General features: G+C 38.7%; 1 protein-coding gene across 9 annotated transcripts in view; it reads right to left on the bottom strand.

Annotated features, from left to right (window-relative positions):
• R3HDM1 (R3H domain containing 1) overlaps window positions 1–2,928 on the bottom strand; it is a 50,657-nt gene extending 47,729 nt beyond the window's left edge. For all 9 annotated transcript variants that reach the window (XM_057366553.1, XM_057366558.1, XM_057366557.1 and 6 more), the window contains exons 1-2: window positions 2,866–2,928; window positions 1,814–2,024 (exon numbers count right to left, since the gene is read on the bottom strand). In XM_057366553.1, coding sequence (XP_057222536.1) covers window positions 1,814–1,984 — 171 coding nt within the window. In that variant the 5' untranslated portion in view covers window positions 1,985–2,024; window positions 2,866–2,928. The remainder of the gene's footprint in view (window positions 1–1,813; window positions 2,025–2,865) is intronic.
• Window positions 2,929–14,627: the final 11,699 nt, after the last annotated feature.

Genomic DNA, 14,627 nt, shown 5'->3' with positions numbered 1-14,627 from the left:
GGCAGCACTGACAGGTTCATTCTGCCCTCTGACCAGACAGCAGCAGTTGTTTGCAGGAAGGCTTATTTCTTATTTGCCACTTGAGCCTCATAGAAGTCCCCACACTAAAATTTGTTAAATGAGAAAATACGAATGAGATTTTTCCAAATTACTGAACTATGAATGAAATAGTATGAAAACAACTAAACCTTATATTAACTTTTAAGACTCACTACTAGAATATTCCATKTATTAATGAAAATACCAGCTCAGCTATAATATCTACCAGCTTTTTAGTAGCAGTTATTCTCATGTTACAGGAGAAGTATTTCATTTCAAGGATTTATATTTTCCATAAAATTATCTATTTACACTGATGCCAGTCTTAATAAAGCCAGCAGATATTAAAGTGTAAAACTATTGTTATTGCAGTGGTCTACAAGATTTATCTGGAAGTAATTTAACATAGCAGATAAAGCTTACTTCACTCAGTGGAATACTGAATTGTTAGTCTTCAACAAAACTACTCCCCAAAGAACCTTCTTCTCAAATCTCAATAACAAGAATCTAATAAGCTACTGTCCTGTTTTTGCAACCCACAAGAGAATCCCACATATCCCAATCAGGATTCCTACAAAAATTTGTTTAGTATTAACCCACAGACACAAAATTCCTATGGACAACTATAGTTTCCTATAGACTTTGCAAAACACAAACTTCCGTGATTCCTTTTAGAAATCCGGTGTGTTTTGTAGGTTGTGTCAGAAATTTTTAGTTGCTTTCCTGAACTCCTCACCTCATCTGAGCTGCTTACAGCCTCAATGACCAGTTGGGCAGCCTCAGCCAGGAGTGAGCTCTCTTGTCCCACTCAGAGGTACTAAATCTCAGAGGTACTAAATCTGCTGCCACAAATTCCTAACCCTTCCTTATCAGTGTGTTCTCCACTGACACAAGGTATTTGCACACTATTTGTTTTCCCTCCTCCTCACTTGATGCCATGACTTCCTTACAGGTAYTTTTCCCATCTGCAAAGGCCACCCATTTACATGCCTCAGCTTTTCGATGCGTGTGTGAGGAACTGCCTCAGCTTTCCTACCCAAAAATCACCTGGCTAAACTTGTCAAGTAGTGAAGAACAGAGAAGGGAWGGTGCAGGGAGTACCTTTGCCCACATCAGCAGGATGACACCAGCTCATTCTGCCACTCCTGCAGGGTTTCTGCAGGTGGCTGGGGCARCAAGCAGACCTGCTGGCCTCAGGAGCTCTGGATTCCTCCAACTCTTGGGGATTTGGATTACCTACAGCTGATTACTTCAGCCTTATGCTGAACAGCTCTGCTGGAAAATCTACACCCGAGCCACCTGCAAAGTGCAACAGCTCAAGGGCCCTGGGCTGGCCACCTCTGCCCAGGGCTGAGCAGCAGCACTTTGTTCAAAGCAGCCACACTCAGCACACACAGCCCAGCTCCAAACTCTGTCAGGATTCAGCAGCAGCAAAAGCAGCCTGAGCTTGTTCCTTGTTCTGCTACAATGAAAAGACTTCACATATGCACTCAGGGAAACACAAACATGGGCAAATGATCTGTTCTCAGGAAAACCACTCATCTACTTCAAAGAATTAGAAGTGACTGAGTCATATTTACATAAGTATAAACAGASAAGTGGGACAAAGGAGGAGAGAGGAAGCAATAATCATTATACTTGCTTCCCTAACACCAGCCAAGTTTTCCTAGCTGGACCAAAGAAACATGTAAGAGGATCAACAGAATGGAGAATAACGAGACACAGACTTATTTAACATGATATACTAGTGAAGAATGAGAGATAAGCTTCTTACCGGCATATCGTTTTTGTTATCAGGACAATTTTCATCCTTTTCCACTTGAATCTGTTCCTCACTTCCTGATTTTTTAAGGTTTTCAACTGRGTCTGTATCTTTAAATTCAGCTTCTGAACCCTTCATTGCATCAGTTTCATCTYTCACAGTAAGAATATCAGACATCCTCATTAGAAAAGGTTATTTTAAAATTCTACAAGAAATATGGAACCTTTAGGACAAAAAAAAAAGTGGATTATTGAGTAATTTTGAGTTGATTATAAAGCCCACCCATAGCCAAACAGCTACCCAAAATAAACATGATTTTTCTGTAAAAAGCATTCCCCCTCTGCTAAAACACTTTTTCCTTTCTTGTATTGGAGGGAGTGATTGTTTTTTAACCACTTTTATCAAGAGGCTTTTAACATTAGACATCTACACAAACTAGAATTAAGAGCTACACTATGGGATACCGCTCACAGATTTTCCATTCCACATTTTAAAAATAAACACCTGAACATTTAGATACTCTAAATCAAACTAGGCTCCAACAAAAACAAGGGAAGATTTTCTCAAATGATAAGAAAATTACATATARATTTATTTTAAAGGGGTTGAAAGTAAATAGATGAATCACAATGCCCCAAGTGTGCAAACATTCATAAATTTCATAAACTTTTAAAGTTTCCTTGTTGATAGGCCAAGTTCTGAATGCAGGAATTATCTCACCTACAAACTGTAGCAAAACTAGTATTAATAAGCATACTCTCAAAAGCAACAAAGAAGAAACAAAGAAACAATTTGGTAATTAGCATAATAACCATGAGAAGCAATTACAATTTATAAGAATTTAAAATACTATATATAGATAACTAATGATTAAACCCCAAATTTTCCATAGGAAATAAGAAACACAACTCCTTGTCATTACTCAGCTACTGCAAGATGTAAACCCAAGGATTTTCCACTTCCTACAAGAAATAAAGAGTAAGATCTGAATGTCCAAAGTCCTTCATAGGAAACAAATAACAATGCAATAATGTTATGGAAAAGCTTAGGATTTGATTTAGTACCTGATATGCCCTAGAGTTTGGGGATTGTGGTCTCCCACAAAAATAAAATAGAATAATCCGAAGATCCTGTTCACAGTTGTCAGCCAAGGTGTCAGTTGTGATGAACCATCTGGAATCTGGCAGGAGGAGTCCCATGTCCTTATCCCCAGTGTAGAGTCCTGGACAGAACTATTTTGTCTTGAATCAGCAAGAACATCCCTTCTGAATGCCTGAAAATCAACGAAAGAAATGCATTATACTTTTATTTGCTGTGGGAGGGGAGATGGAACGTGATGACATCTAAAACTTTAAACCGTCATTAAAAAAAAAAAAAAGAAAAAAAGGAAGGAATCAGCATTTATCATATCCATCCTACTTGCTCTATCTAGCAGCAGTAACAGTTTCATTGGACTTCCAAGATATTTCTGCATTACAGAGTTAACAAGTAGTCATAATAAACATTTTGTTGGCATTCCTGGTGAAACTCTATTTCTATAAACAAGCAGGTATCTTCCCAAAGGGTCTGAAATATGCAGCCCAGCAGGTGTGGAGGAGTAACAGGCCATGAAAGCTCACAAATTCCTGTCAGCAGAACAGTGTTTTTCTCTTTGTTGGAGTTAATTATCTACGAGCCCAATCCATAAGCCATATTTTGGGCAACTGGAATTACAGAAGACAGTTTTACTTTWTTCAACAAAATAAGTGCCCTGGATTTAGGATTTACACATTTTGGCAAAACTGATGATTTTCCATCTTCCCTCTTTTTTAGGTTTGCCTTTCAGAGAAAAAGTAATAGCACCACCCGCATGGAAGCATTTGCAGTCCAAGCCAGGCAAGAGCTCTAAGAGCAAACCCAGTGCAATTTATTAAGAAGCTCAGAACCTTTATTGTAAACAAAACATGAATAGAGATGCTGTTTCACTTTGTTGCCTAACATATGATTTGTACAGTATTTAGATAAATGTTCAAAAATACTACAGGCTGAAGACAGAAGAAAACAAACCCCAAAACATTTGTGTCCAGTTGCAAATATAATACTGAAAAATAAGTGTAATTTAATTGCTTCTCCATACACAAGCCATCAACACAGTAACTGTAATCAACATCTTCAAGTTTTTCTTTAATTYTATGAAATACACTAAGAGCTCCAGTCCCTTTCCAACACCATTTTAAATATCTGCTCACTCAGTTACCAACACATACTCTGCAAACAGATTTGCTTGCCKAGGTCAATCCAGGAAACTGATGCACAAGAAAAAAAAAAATCCTTTATTTTCTATCACAAACTAACTGCAAATTAGTTTATAACTAGGTCTGAACAGATTTTTCCTTGCAGATAGATTTGAAGCCTGCAGACTTGGTGCTATGTGTCCTACAGTCAAACAGACAGAACTGAGGAAAAGCTGTGGAGTTCCAATTCACACGAAAAAGAATCTCAATTTTGGGTTCATAGAATGGAGCTATTTTGAGACAACTGGAATCACCATATGTGCATCCATGAATAAATGCCAAACCCTGTGCTTCACATTAGCAACAAAATACACAGAACAGAATGAATCTTTGCTTACCTGATTATTTTTTAATAACAGCCACCATTGATTCATTCAAATTGGTAATGCAACTGTGTGTTTGTGATCCACAACTGTGAGTTATAAATACTTGGAYAGCATTCCACCCCTGAAGTTTCCTCTCATACAGACAATTTTCATGTCTGAGATAATCTGGTTCTAGTTTCTAAACTTGCACAGATTGGATTAAAGAAAATTTAAGGAATTTTATGCACCGCAGACCAAGGGGGGGAGCAAATCACTCCCCCATCCTTCTGAATCCCATCTCTTTCACCTCCCCATATAGTCAGATTTTATTTTCTCATGTGCCATGTAGGACAGGAAAAAGCAGAAAAAAAAACCTGAAAGGCAGCCCCTAGGAGCTGTTCTTTGAAGAGAAAATAGGGTCTGGTAAGCAAAATGGTTAACACCAAATCCCAGCACTGGCCATAGACTGGATTGCAATACAGACYAACAAAGAACTTGCAGATTTTAACAAGAGGGACACAAATGAGGTTCTGCCCTAAAATTATCTCAACAGCTGAAAAGACTGAATATTAGGGGCAGAGCATWACCTGGCTTTGCAATTAACAGCTCAAACAGCTCACAATAGGTCTCATGAAAGAAAACATACCAATTTTAGTATCTTTTTTAGGTGGCAAAAATAAATACCTATTTTAGTAAACAGGAAGTAAAAGGACTTGCATGTAAGAGTGGAGGATAAAAAGTGTAACATTAAACCCCCACCATTCATTTAAAGTCTAGTAATTCCCTTTCTGACAAGTGGTCACCACKGTGCATAGACAAAAACATCCCTTTYCAGAGGGAAAATTGTYATTATCAGCTGTGAGWTGGGTGTCCAGTACTGCACAGACATGAGCTCTGCAGTCAGCAGATGATAAAAYTGGTCAATGCTGTGCTCCTACTGCTTTCTTCYGGACAGCCTAGAGGAGAAGTCATAAAAAAACCCAGCATATCAAGCAAAGTCATTCCTGAGTTTTATGATGGCTGCCTCCTGAATCTTGATACATGAAAAACCACCGGGTCCTTTGTACCAGGCTCTGACTTGAAAATCACCATATGTAAACCCACTAAACTGACTTGTAATGAGTACAGATATTTCTGGGAATAGGATCTACTCAACTTAATCCAATTYATTTAACAGTCATCAAGAGTTTCAACTCCTATCCGATTGATACTGTTGTCAAAAGACCCAGAAATGGCTGTCAAAATAACTTATATGAAACAAATTCAGGGCAGGAAATTGGATTAGAAGGGTGGGGGTGAAAAAACATGCAAAGTGGACACACYGTCAGGGAAAAGGTAAAATGAAAATTTGCTTCTTAAATAAGCTTTGGTTCACTCATATGTCAACAGAATTCCTGCACAGGCCTCAAGAGCATCCTTGGTTGTGGAAAAGATGCATCTATCTCATTTTTACTATGATTATGAATTCACCTCCCATCCTGGCCGTCAACATCAGCCAGTGCTGAATTCCCAGTGAGATTTATTACAAATCATTCAGAAAATTGCAGGCTGTACACAGCATCTTGGCATAGCTGTCAACATCTGCTCTAGTTACATGAAAGTTGCACTTTTCCTCATAAGTTGCTTTAGTTGTATTATTTGAAACTCCTCCCTTTATGCAGGTACATGTGCTCAGTGGGTTATTTTCTGTACTATATATCAAGTGTACATATCCTTGTAATCAGTTTAATGGAAATCTTCCTAGAGAGGAAATATCAGAAAGAGGAAAAAATATGTAAAAGATGCTCTGCATTAAACAACCATTAGTAGTGCTACAAGAAGACTGGACAAGTATGACCCCCATCAGAAGCTGTACTGTTTGCTTTAGAGGAATGTACAAATTCACCTGCTTTTCTTTGGGAGACCCAAGTTTTCTGTAAGATCTACGTTATTTCAAAAATCTGWTACAGAAGTAGCTGTATGAGAAAAAAAAYCAAACCAACAAACASTGGCCTCTTCCCATAACTCCCACAGCAGCTTCRTGCAGCAACTCCCTCCATGGTTCAAGTGGAAGAACCAATGGATGAATCCTACAACGTCAGTAGGAAAAGTTTTGCCTTGCCCCTTGCATAACAGTGGTACAAACCTTTCTTGGATGTTGAAGTGCTTTACATTTTTTGAGAGAAGTCAGGACCTCTCCTAGAAAAACGGATCTTTTAAGACTCATATAAGAGCCTTGCCACAACAAGAACTTTTTCCAGCTGTTTTTCACCTCAATTATATGAGCATACATATATATATATATATATATAAAAATATATAGTAATATCATAACCTCAGGGTTCCTGTGATTAGAACAAACACCAACTCTCCCCACCAACTGAAAACACTCCAAGTTATTAGGATGAAAAGGGAAAATGTTTATGCCTTAAGCAGAAAGGTATCAATCAAAATTATCTTAATTWTCTTAATAAAATTATCTTAAAACTAAAAGAATTACTGCATCCAGCTACTGCTTAATTCTTAAGGAGCACCATCTACACACAGCTCCTGGTAACAATGCATTTTGGCAAGTCAGACTGATGTCTCTGACACCCAAATCAAGAGAGAACTTACTGCTGCCATCAAGGGGAGGTCCTGCTTTTTCCTTCTGCTCCCTACAGTCTCTGCCCCAAGGTCTTCAGATATGGTCCCACCTTCACCTTTCCACCAGCTCTGGTGTTGGCTCAACTTTTCCATGGTGCATAAAGCATGAAGCTCTTTGGCCAGGGCAGGTTCTGTTGGGCTAATGAGCTATGGTGGTGCACAGGACATTSATGAGCCATGGGCAGCAGGAACAGAGCCCCAGGAGAAACAGCAACAGCTGCACAGCTCTTTCTGTATGGGGTCATGTACAATCCTGCCCCAGGAGCTCCTTTAAGGGCACTTCAACAGCATCAGCCCTACTGAAATAAAGCTATGAGAAGGCACAGATTAATGATATTACCTAGTAACTGGGAATCAGTAGATGAATTCTAAGACAAAAGGCACACAACCTGAGAAACGTCTATATTTGGAACAGATTAGTCCCTCCTGGGAAACTTTTGTTAAGACAGAGGTGGGAAAGGGACTGGAGCAAACTGCCTGAGATGAAAAAGGAGAGGAAAGGAGAAAAAAAACAAACAAAACCAACACCACGCAACCTTGAAAATTCTGATTTGGAGAGCAAGGGAGGATTCCAGAGGGAACAACAATTCTGCCCACAAACAGACCAGGCTGTGTTCGTGGATGATCCAAGAGCCATAAGCCAGGGCCTGCAACYAAAATTTTGCTCTCCCTTATAACTAGTGCCTCAGTGGCCCAGGCAGTTAAAATCTACCACATAGCATCTATAAAAATGTAGCAGCTAATATTAAGATTGCCATTCATTTAACAGAAAAWTTAAAGCAGCTTTGCACAATTATGAGAAATACAAACTGGAATTACACAGAGGCAGCTGTTTCCTTTTTTCAGAAAATCCMACACACACCTGCTTTCTGCATGTTATGGCTAAAGTTGGAGAACCATTAAATGACCAGCTAGGGAGCAAAAAGTCCTGAGCTGCTTGCTGAATTATGATATTATGCAGGTCTGATCTTAATTACAACCATTATTAGAGGCAAGCTAATAAGAAATTGGTCTGCTTTTGAAGCATGAAWCCAAAAGATTCCCTAGTCTTGTTTAGGGAATTTAGCATTTCCTAGTCTTGTTTAGGGAGTTTAGTCCTAGTTTAGCATTAGCTGGTTAATACAAGTGAATCCATGCTGCACTGACTTATACATACTTAAATCAAAGATTTATGCTTTTCCTGATGATGCTATTTACACAGATTCTAAATTTCTACATTAATCAGTTAACAACTAAATGCTATTTACTCCATTAGCATTAGAAGATACTTCTTACTTGATTCAATTTACCAAGCTACTTTGTAATCAGATTATCAGAGTATGATAAATCAGAATACAAAAGCATAATGTGCAGTAATCCTACCTCTTCCAAAATTAATTAAGGACTGAATGCATCCCACTGTCTGAGCAAGTTATGTCCTACTACCAAGTGTAGACATCATTAAAAGATTAACTAGACAGAAATAGCACCAAATGCACCAGAAGACATTTGCAGACTTTCTCGACAAAGTTTCCTCCAATTTGGAAGGAAAACTCCACAACTGTGAACCCAATAAACAGCACTCCCAGGTCTGCTCTAGTTCATCTTGCTGCAATTTTACAAAAGTGATCTGCTCTCCTACTTCCTGCCCTGCCTCTCTGCCAAGAGGTGCTGCTCCAGCAGCAGGAGAGCAGAGGTTTACACTCCCTCTCTCCAGCTGGGCCCTGAGCTCCCAAGGACCCTCCCTGCTGGCACCAGGACATGGCTGGGCACCCCTGGGACCAAGGCACCACCACTCCACCTCCCCCTCACTGGCTGCTGCACAGCCAACAGCCTGGAGAGAGGAAGGAAAGACAGAGAGACAGMCTTAAAGCACCAGAACATACCAGTCAAACATCCATTTCACACCTACACACACCTCAGTACACAGGATATTACTTGGACAACAATAATGCTGAACATCAGAAACAAAAATTGAAACTTGCCCCCAGTCTTCTTAAATATCTCCTTTCCTTTACTGGGACATTTTGCATGCTACAACTTCTCAAACACTTTTAAAGAGCAAYATAGTGCCCTCCTTTTGCACACTCAGGGCCTAAGATAGGACACTACCATTGCTCATAAGATAGTTGACAGGCTTTTAAAGAGGACACCTTTCACAGGAATAGGCATGTGAGAAGCCAAGGTGTATTATTAGCAACTATCCCTCCCCCTCCTTTTACATTTTAAATTCTGAGCAATACTCTAAGGCTCTTTAATCCTGCCTCACCTTTTCCTGTGAGTTCACTCCTGAATGCAATAGAAACACTGAGCTGACAGTGACAAAGAATAACAAGGTAATTCCTTTAGGAATGTAGTTTCATAAATGAGAATAATATGTTTAACAACAAGCAAGACTAGAGCAGTCTTTTATTCTACATATTGATAGAAAACTACAATATYCAAATACTTGTGGAGATCAGGAGTTTGCTGTCATTTGTTATCTATAAATTCAAAACACAAAACTTGAAATGTAGACTGAAAATGCTCTGCCACTACACAAAGCTTCTTCASAGTACTCTGGTCCTCAAGAGGGTCAGCTGTTCCATTCTGCACAAAGCACTGTCATTCTCCTGTCAGCTCCCTTCTTGACCTCACTTTGGACTTAAAGGATACAAAAGATCAGAGCCAAGTACATCAAAGGAAGTAAATACCTTTGGTTTCCTCATGGAAAATGGAACAGTTCTCTGGATGTAGCTCCTGCTACAATGGAACATAACAAGAAGGTTTGCTAAGGTGCTTCCAGCTCATTATTAAATGTGGCAGACTACAGGCACTGCTCTTTTAACCACGTAGGAAAGGAAAAAGCTGGCATACTAGGATACTACCTAAGGAAAAAAAAATCCTCTACAATCGTTGTTTTGACTAGAGGAGCTACCCAGCTTGAAGAACAAAGTCCAAGTTGCAGGGTTTCGAAGGAAATGACAGTTCTAGCACTGAACAATCTGTGGTRGATGAAAATCAACCTGGCTAATATTCACATACTGTTATTATAAAACACAGTTCTCCCTCATTAAGGTAATGAAAACAGTCTTAAAAGTATAACTTTAATACTATTTAAAGTTGTAGCTCCATTAGGATCTGTTCTCACTTTTTTTTTGGAGCTTTCGAGGGAGAAAGTAAAAAATAATTTCTCAGACAGACTCCAAAACAGTCCACTAAACACTATTTTTTATATAATTGTCTCCTGGCAAGCATCTGCACAAGGTAACATACATTGGCAGACAAAAGCCATTTCAGCTTAAACACTATTACAGCATTAACCTTTCCAAAATGCCGTACCTCAGAGAGAGCAGAGCATTAGGTTAGTGGAAAATCCATCCACTGAATGGCTAAGCCTCTCCTCCCCCAAAAAACACACCCGTCCAAAGGCATGAGGAAAGAACTCTTTAGAAATGCTTATGAAATACAGCATGACATATCTTTAGTTTTTGCTAGCATAGTTCTGTTGGCTTGGAAGAGGAAAAATGAATGCCCTTCTCACATGACATTGCTGCACCAGCAAAAGCTCTGTAGAAACAACTATGCTGACGAAGATTTTGTTGGCTTAGCTTTCATCATTGAGAGAAACCCAAATGACAGCAGAAAAACTYCTCCTGGCTCTTGAGCCATCTCTAGGGCTGGTATTCAGAAAAGTGGGTACCCATGTGCCCACATCAGCATATCCCACAACTTCCAGCCATTTTATCCTCCAGGCAATCCCCAAACCTGCCCTTCCAATCCTCACATTGTTTATATTGCATRGTCACCCATCATCCTTTATCAGCTYGTTTTGACATCTTGYRTATTTTTTTCCTGCAAAATTTTCATTCACTTTTAACTATACCTTTAGAAAGMTTCCAGCAGTTCCAGGAAATGCACACTGTAACACCACACAGCACAAAACTCTACATCACCAAATAATCTGTTTAATATTAATCTGYATGTATCTATTTAATACCTTTAAGTCATACAGTCAGTCAGATCATGGGCCCAAACCCAAAGAATCCACCTGTTTTCAACTATTAAATAGCAAGAATCAGTTATTAAAAACAACTCCTGAAAACTGAAGTAGGATCTTCTATATTACATCATTCTCTGAAGCTTCATTTCTAGTGTTAAGGCATTAAAATGGAATAAGAAGAGTAACAAAGTGCTTTTTCTGTGTCAATTGGAAATCAATAGTTTGGGAAAAAAAAGAATTGGTTTTCTGTTTATGAGGTTGTCAATGCTTGCTAAAGGTCAGAGATTTTATAGCACAACAAAGTACACGTATAGCCCGAGGAGTTTATAGTTGCTAAAAAAAATTAAATWAAAAAAWTGAACACTTGYTTTATATTACCCAACWTAAACTAACCAAAGGTATCTTCAAGAATCTTTTAAGCTCAGCATTRATTAATTTTGGCATATTAGAAACAGGACAGAATTAAGAGAATATAAATATTTTAAGTTTAGATGACACAAAATAATCATCTTGCTGCWCAAAACTCTTCATAGAAAATATGTAAGATCAAATAAAGTCATGCCATCTACAAGCCCCCAGATGWTGCACTAGCAAACTAAAACCTCAGAATAGTTAAACATTGATTTTTTTTTCCCCAGGTATTTTAAGTAATTGAACTGATGCATTGCCTGTGACTATTTCCAGTGGAGATCCTCCAAATAGCAGCTTTCTTAAAAGACACGGATCTCAATTTCATTTAGAGAACAGCCATCCAGAACTGCACACAGCAGCTAACAATTTTCYATACATAAATCAGATTTATTCTAGAATATGTAAGTTAACATTTTTCCATTGTATTTCCATCAGTAACATGAAAGTGTCTCTGACACATAAATTTCAACAGCAGATGGTAGAAATAGATTCCTGGAGTCACTAGGCCAGGTTAAAGATTCTGTTAAGGGACCTAAAATATTCAAGATTATGTGAAGGACTTAGTTTTCCAAAAAGTTATGAAGCAAAAGCATCAACTCTAACAGGTACTTTCTTTCCATCTTATAACAAAATTCACTAACTTGTGTAAATGGTAAATTACTGTACCATTATGGTCTTGCCCTGCATAAAATAAAGACAGAAATCACCAAAGCAAACAAGAGAAACAACACAAAACTTTCCCAGGGTGCTATCAATTCTCTCACCTATATCCTGTTGCCACAGTTTCACAAATATCACACCACATCAACACCATACTGCAAACATCATTTGGCTGCTTAAAAATCTGGTGACTACAAACATCATGTAAAAACAAATCAGAATTTCAAAACTGTTTCCTTACAAACTTTMATCTTCTAGCACTGTGTTTTTGCTTAGTTTCTAACAAAGCCACAGCACTTCTGACAGGACTGGAACTTGATAAAAATTAAATGACTGATCTTAATGGAATCAAGTGTCATCAATTTAACAGCCATCCAAAATTACTTGTTATCTCAACAAAAAGACATTTGGTTCACAACACAAAAGACAGTCAACAACATCCTGCATAGGAAAAAAAAAAACATTTTCATGTAGCTTACTATAAATACTGTTGCTGTTTTGATTTGAAACCTATTTTTCAGTTCAAAACTTATCTTAATGAAAAAAAAATTAAGCTTACTTGTAGTTTCTCACTGGAATGGAGATAACAGCAGCACTTTAAAAAAATGCACTAAAAATAAAAATTTTGTCATCTCCCCCATTTCTGCCACCTTGGGAAAATGTTTTAACAGAGATATCTATAATGGTTTTCCAATCACAACACATATAAAATACCCAGTAAATAAAAATCAGCAAGAATGTCATTATTAATGAGAAGATATAAGAAAAAAGTATTTTTCAAGTTAATATTTAAAGAAGGAAAAGATTTAGGGATGCTAATGATCTCTGCTAATTGATTAGGCCTCAAATGGCTTTTGTGGAAAAAGGGAAACCAAACGCAAACTGCARTTTGTCTCGAGACATTTTATTCTTCTCTCTCAGGCAGCATTTAGCTCCCCTATTCCCGAACTCACATAYCTGCATGCTACTGGCATTTTGCTCCATTACTCAGTCCCCGGGGCCGTGCCTTCCACCAGCCCCGGCCGGGGCTGAGCGAGCGCCCCTGGAGCGGCTGCGGCGCTGCCCGGAGCCTCGGAGACAATGGGAAGCCACAGCTGGGAGCCGCGCTGTCACTGTCACCCAGCACCGCCACCCATGGAGCTCCTCCTCAGCAATTCACARCCTCCCGGAGCTCTCCCTGGGCTAGAAAATGGCTGTACAGATTTTAATCACCTTCTCCATTAACACGCAGAATACTCTAAAATGAAAGTTTACACCACACTGCGAGAATTTTGATGTCACAAAGAAGCAGGACAAAAACATTCATACTGTAAAGGTATTAATTTCCTCTCTAGGCAGTTTTATTTCTTCACTTTGGCATTGTGAACACAACACAAAAAGTCATCAGTAAGTTAGTCCACAATGCCAGCAGATAAACACACTTGTCACTGGCAGTATGAATGCTATGATAATTTTCTGAACTGGCACATAASCACTATCAGAATCCAAATATGGAAGAAAAACGTCTTCTAAACAGAGGGGTAAAAAAAAAAATAAGCCAGTTATATGAAAATGATCATACTTCCAAAAGCAGTGCCCAGACCTGGAATCTGCAGTTTTGTTGCTTGTGAGAAACCTMTATCCCTACCCCAGCTGCAGCATCACTCCCGTGCTCAGCAGCACTGCTGCACACTGATAACCATAATCCCCTTTCTGGAATCTCCAGAGACATGAGGGATCCTGCACACCAAGTTAGGCTGGAAGGAGAATGGGGCAGTATTTTTAATCTGCGAGCTCCAGAGAGGGAAAGTACAATCTTGGGAGGCTGCAATTCGTGACAAACAGGAGATCAGTATCCTACATATTCAAGTGACAAGATTAAAAAAACATATACATATATATAGATATACGCTTATTTTTACAATGTAACAAACATAGGAAATAAAAAAACTAAAACAACCATAGGAAGATTTAGACCTACCATGGACTGCAGTAGTCTCAGTACTAAACCAGATTTTAATGAATATAAATAAATATAAATAAAATACTTGTATAATATATAAATTTATAAAAACATTTTTGGTATCAAGACTGCTGCAGTTGCTAACAGATCTTAATCTTTCTATGTTTCCTATTTCTCTCTTCTGCCATCTCTGTGCTCCATCTTTAAAGCCTCCACTCTTTCTGCCCACACAGGGGACTGTCACACACTTCACACATCTCAGCTGTCATCCTTGACCAGCAAGATCTTATGGGGAAGAAAAAAAGTCACTTTTTGGTTTAGCTGAAGACAGCAGCTCTTGGAACGCCTGTTTCTCTCTTGTACACTGAGTTCAATGTAACTGCTGGCTATGCCTCTCTTTTACACACAAGTTCCCTCCCCAGCTCCGCACACACCCCCACCATTCTTGAGGTCTCATCCCAAACTCTAGGAAAATACACAAAAAAGGCACAATTCTGGGAGGCCCGTGATAYTTTTGCAGAGGCTCCAGCTCTTCTGTTTCAGCTGGTTTGTTATAGGTGCATTATTTGTCATGGAGAAGGCTTTGTCAGCAGGATGCAAGATAAGAAAATTTTTTTTATTTTCCTAACTGCTAATGAATTCCAAATAG

The sequence above is a fragment of the Malurus melanocephalus genome, unplaced genomic scaffold, assembly GCF_030028575.1.
Source record: "Malurus melanocephalus ecotype Western Australia unplaced genomic scaffold, MMel_1.1 scaffold_67, whole genome shotgun sequence".
In the NCBI taxonomy this organism is placed as follows: domain Eukaryota; kingdom Metazoa; phylum Chordata; class Aves; order Passeriformes; family Maluridae; genus Malurus; species Malurus melanocephalus.
Note: the sequence above shows the minus strand (reverse complement) of the source record. Positions and strands in the feature narration are given on the sequence as shown.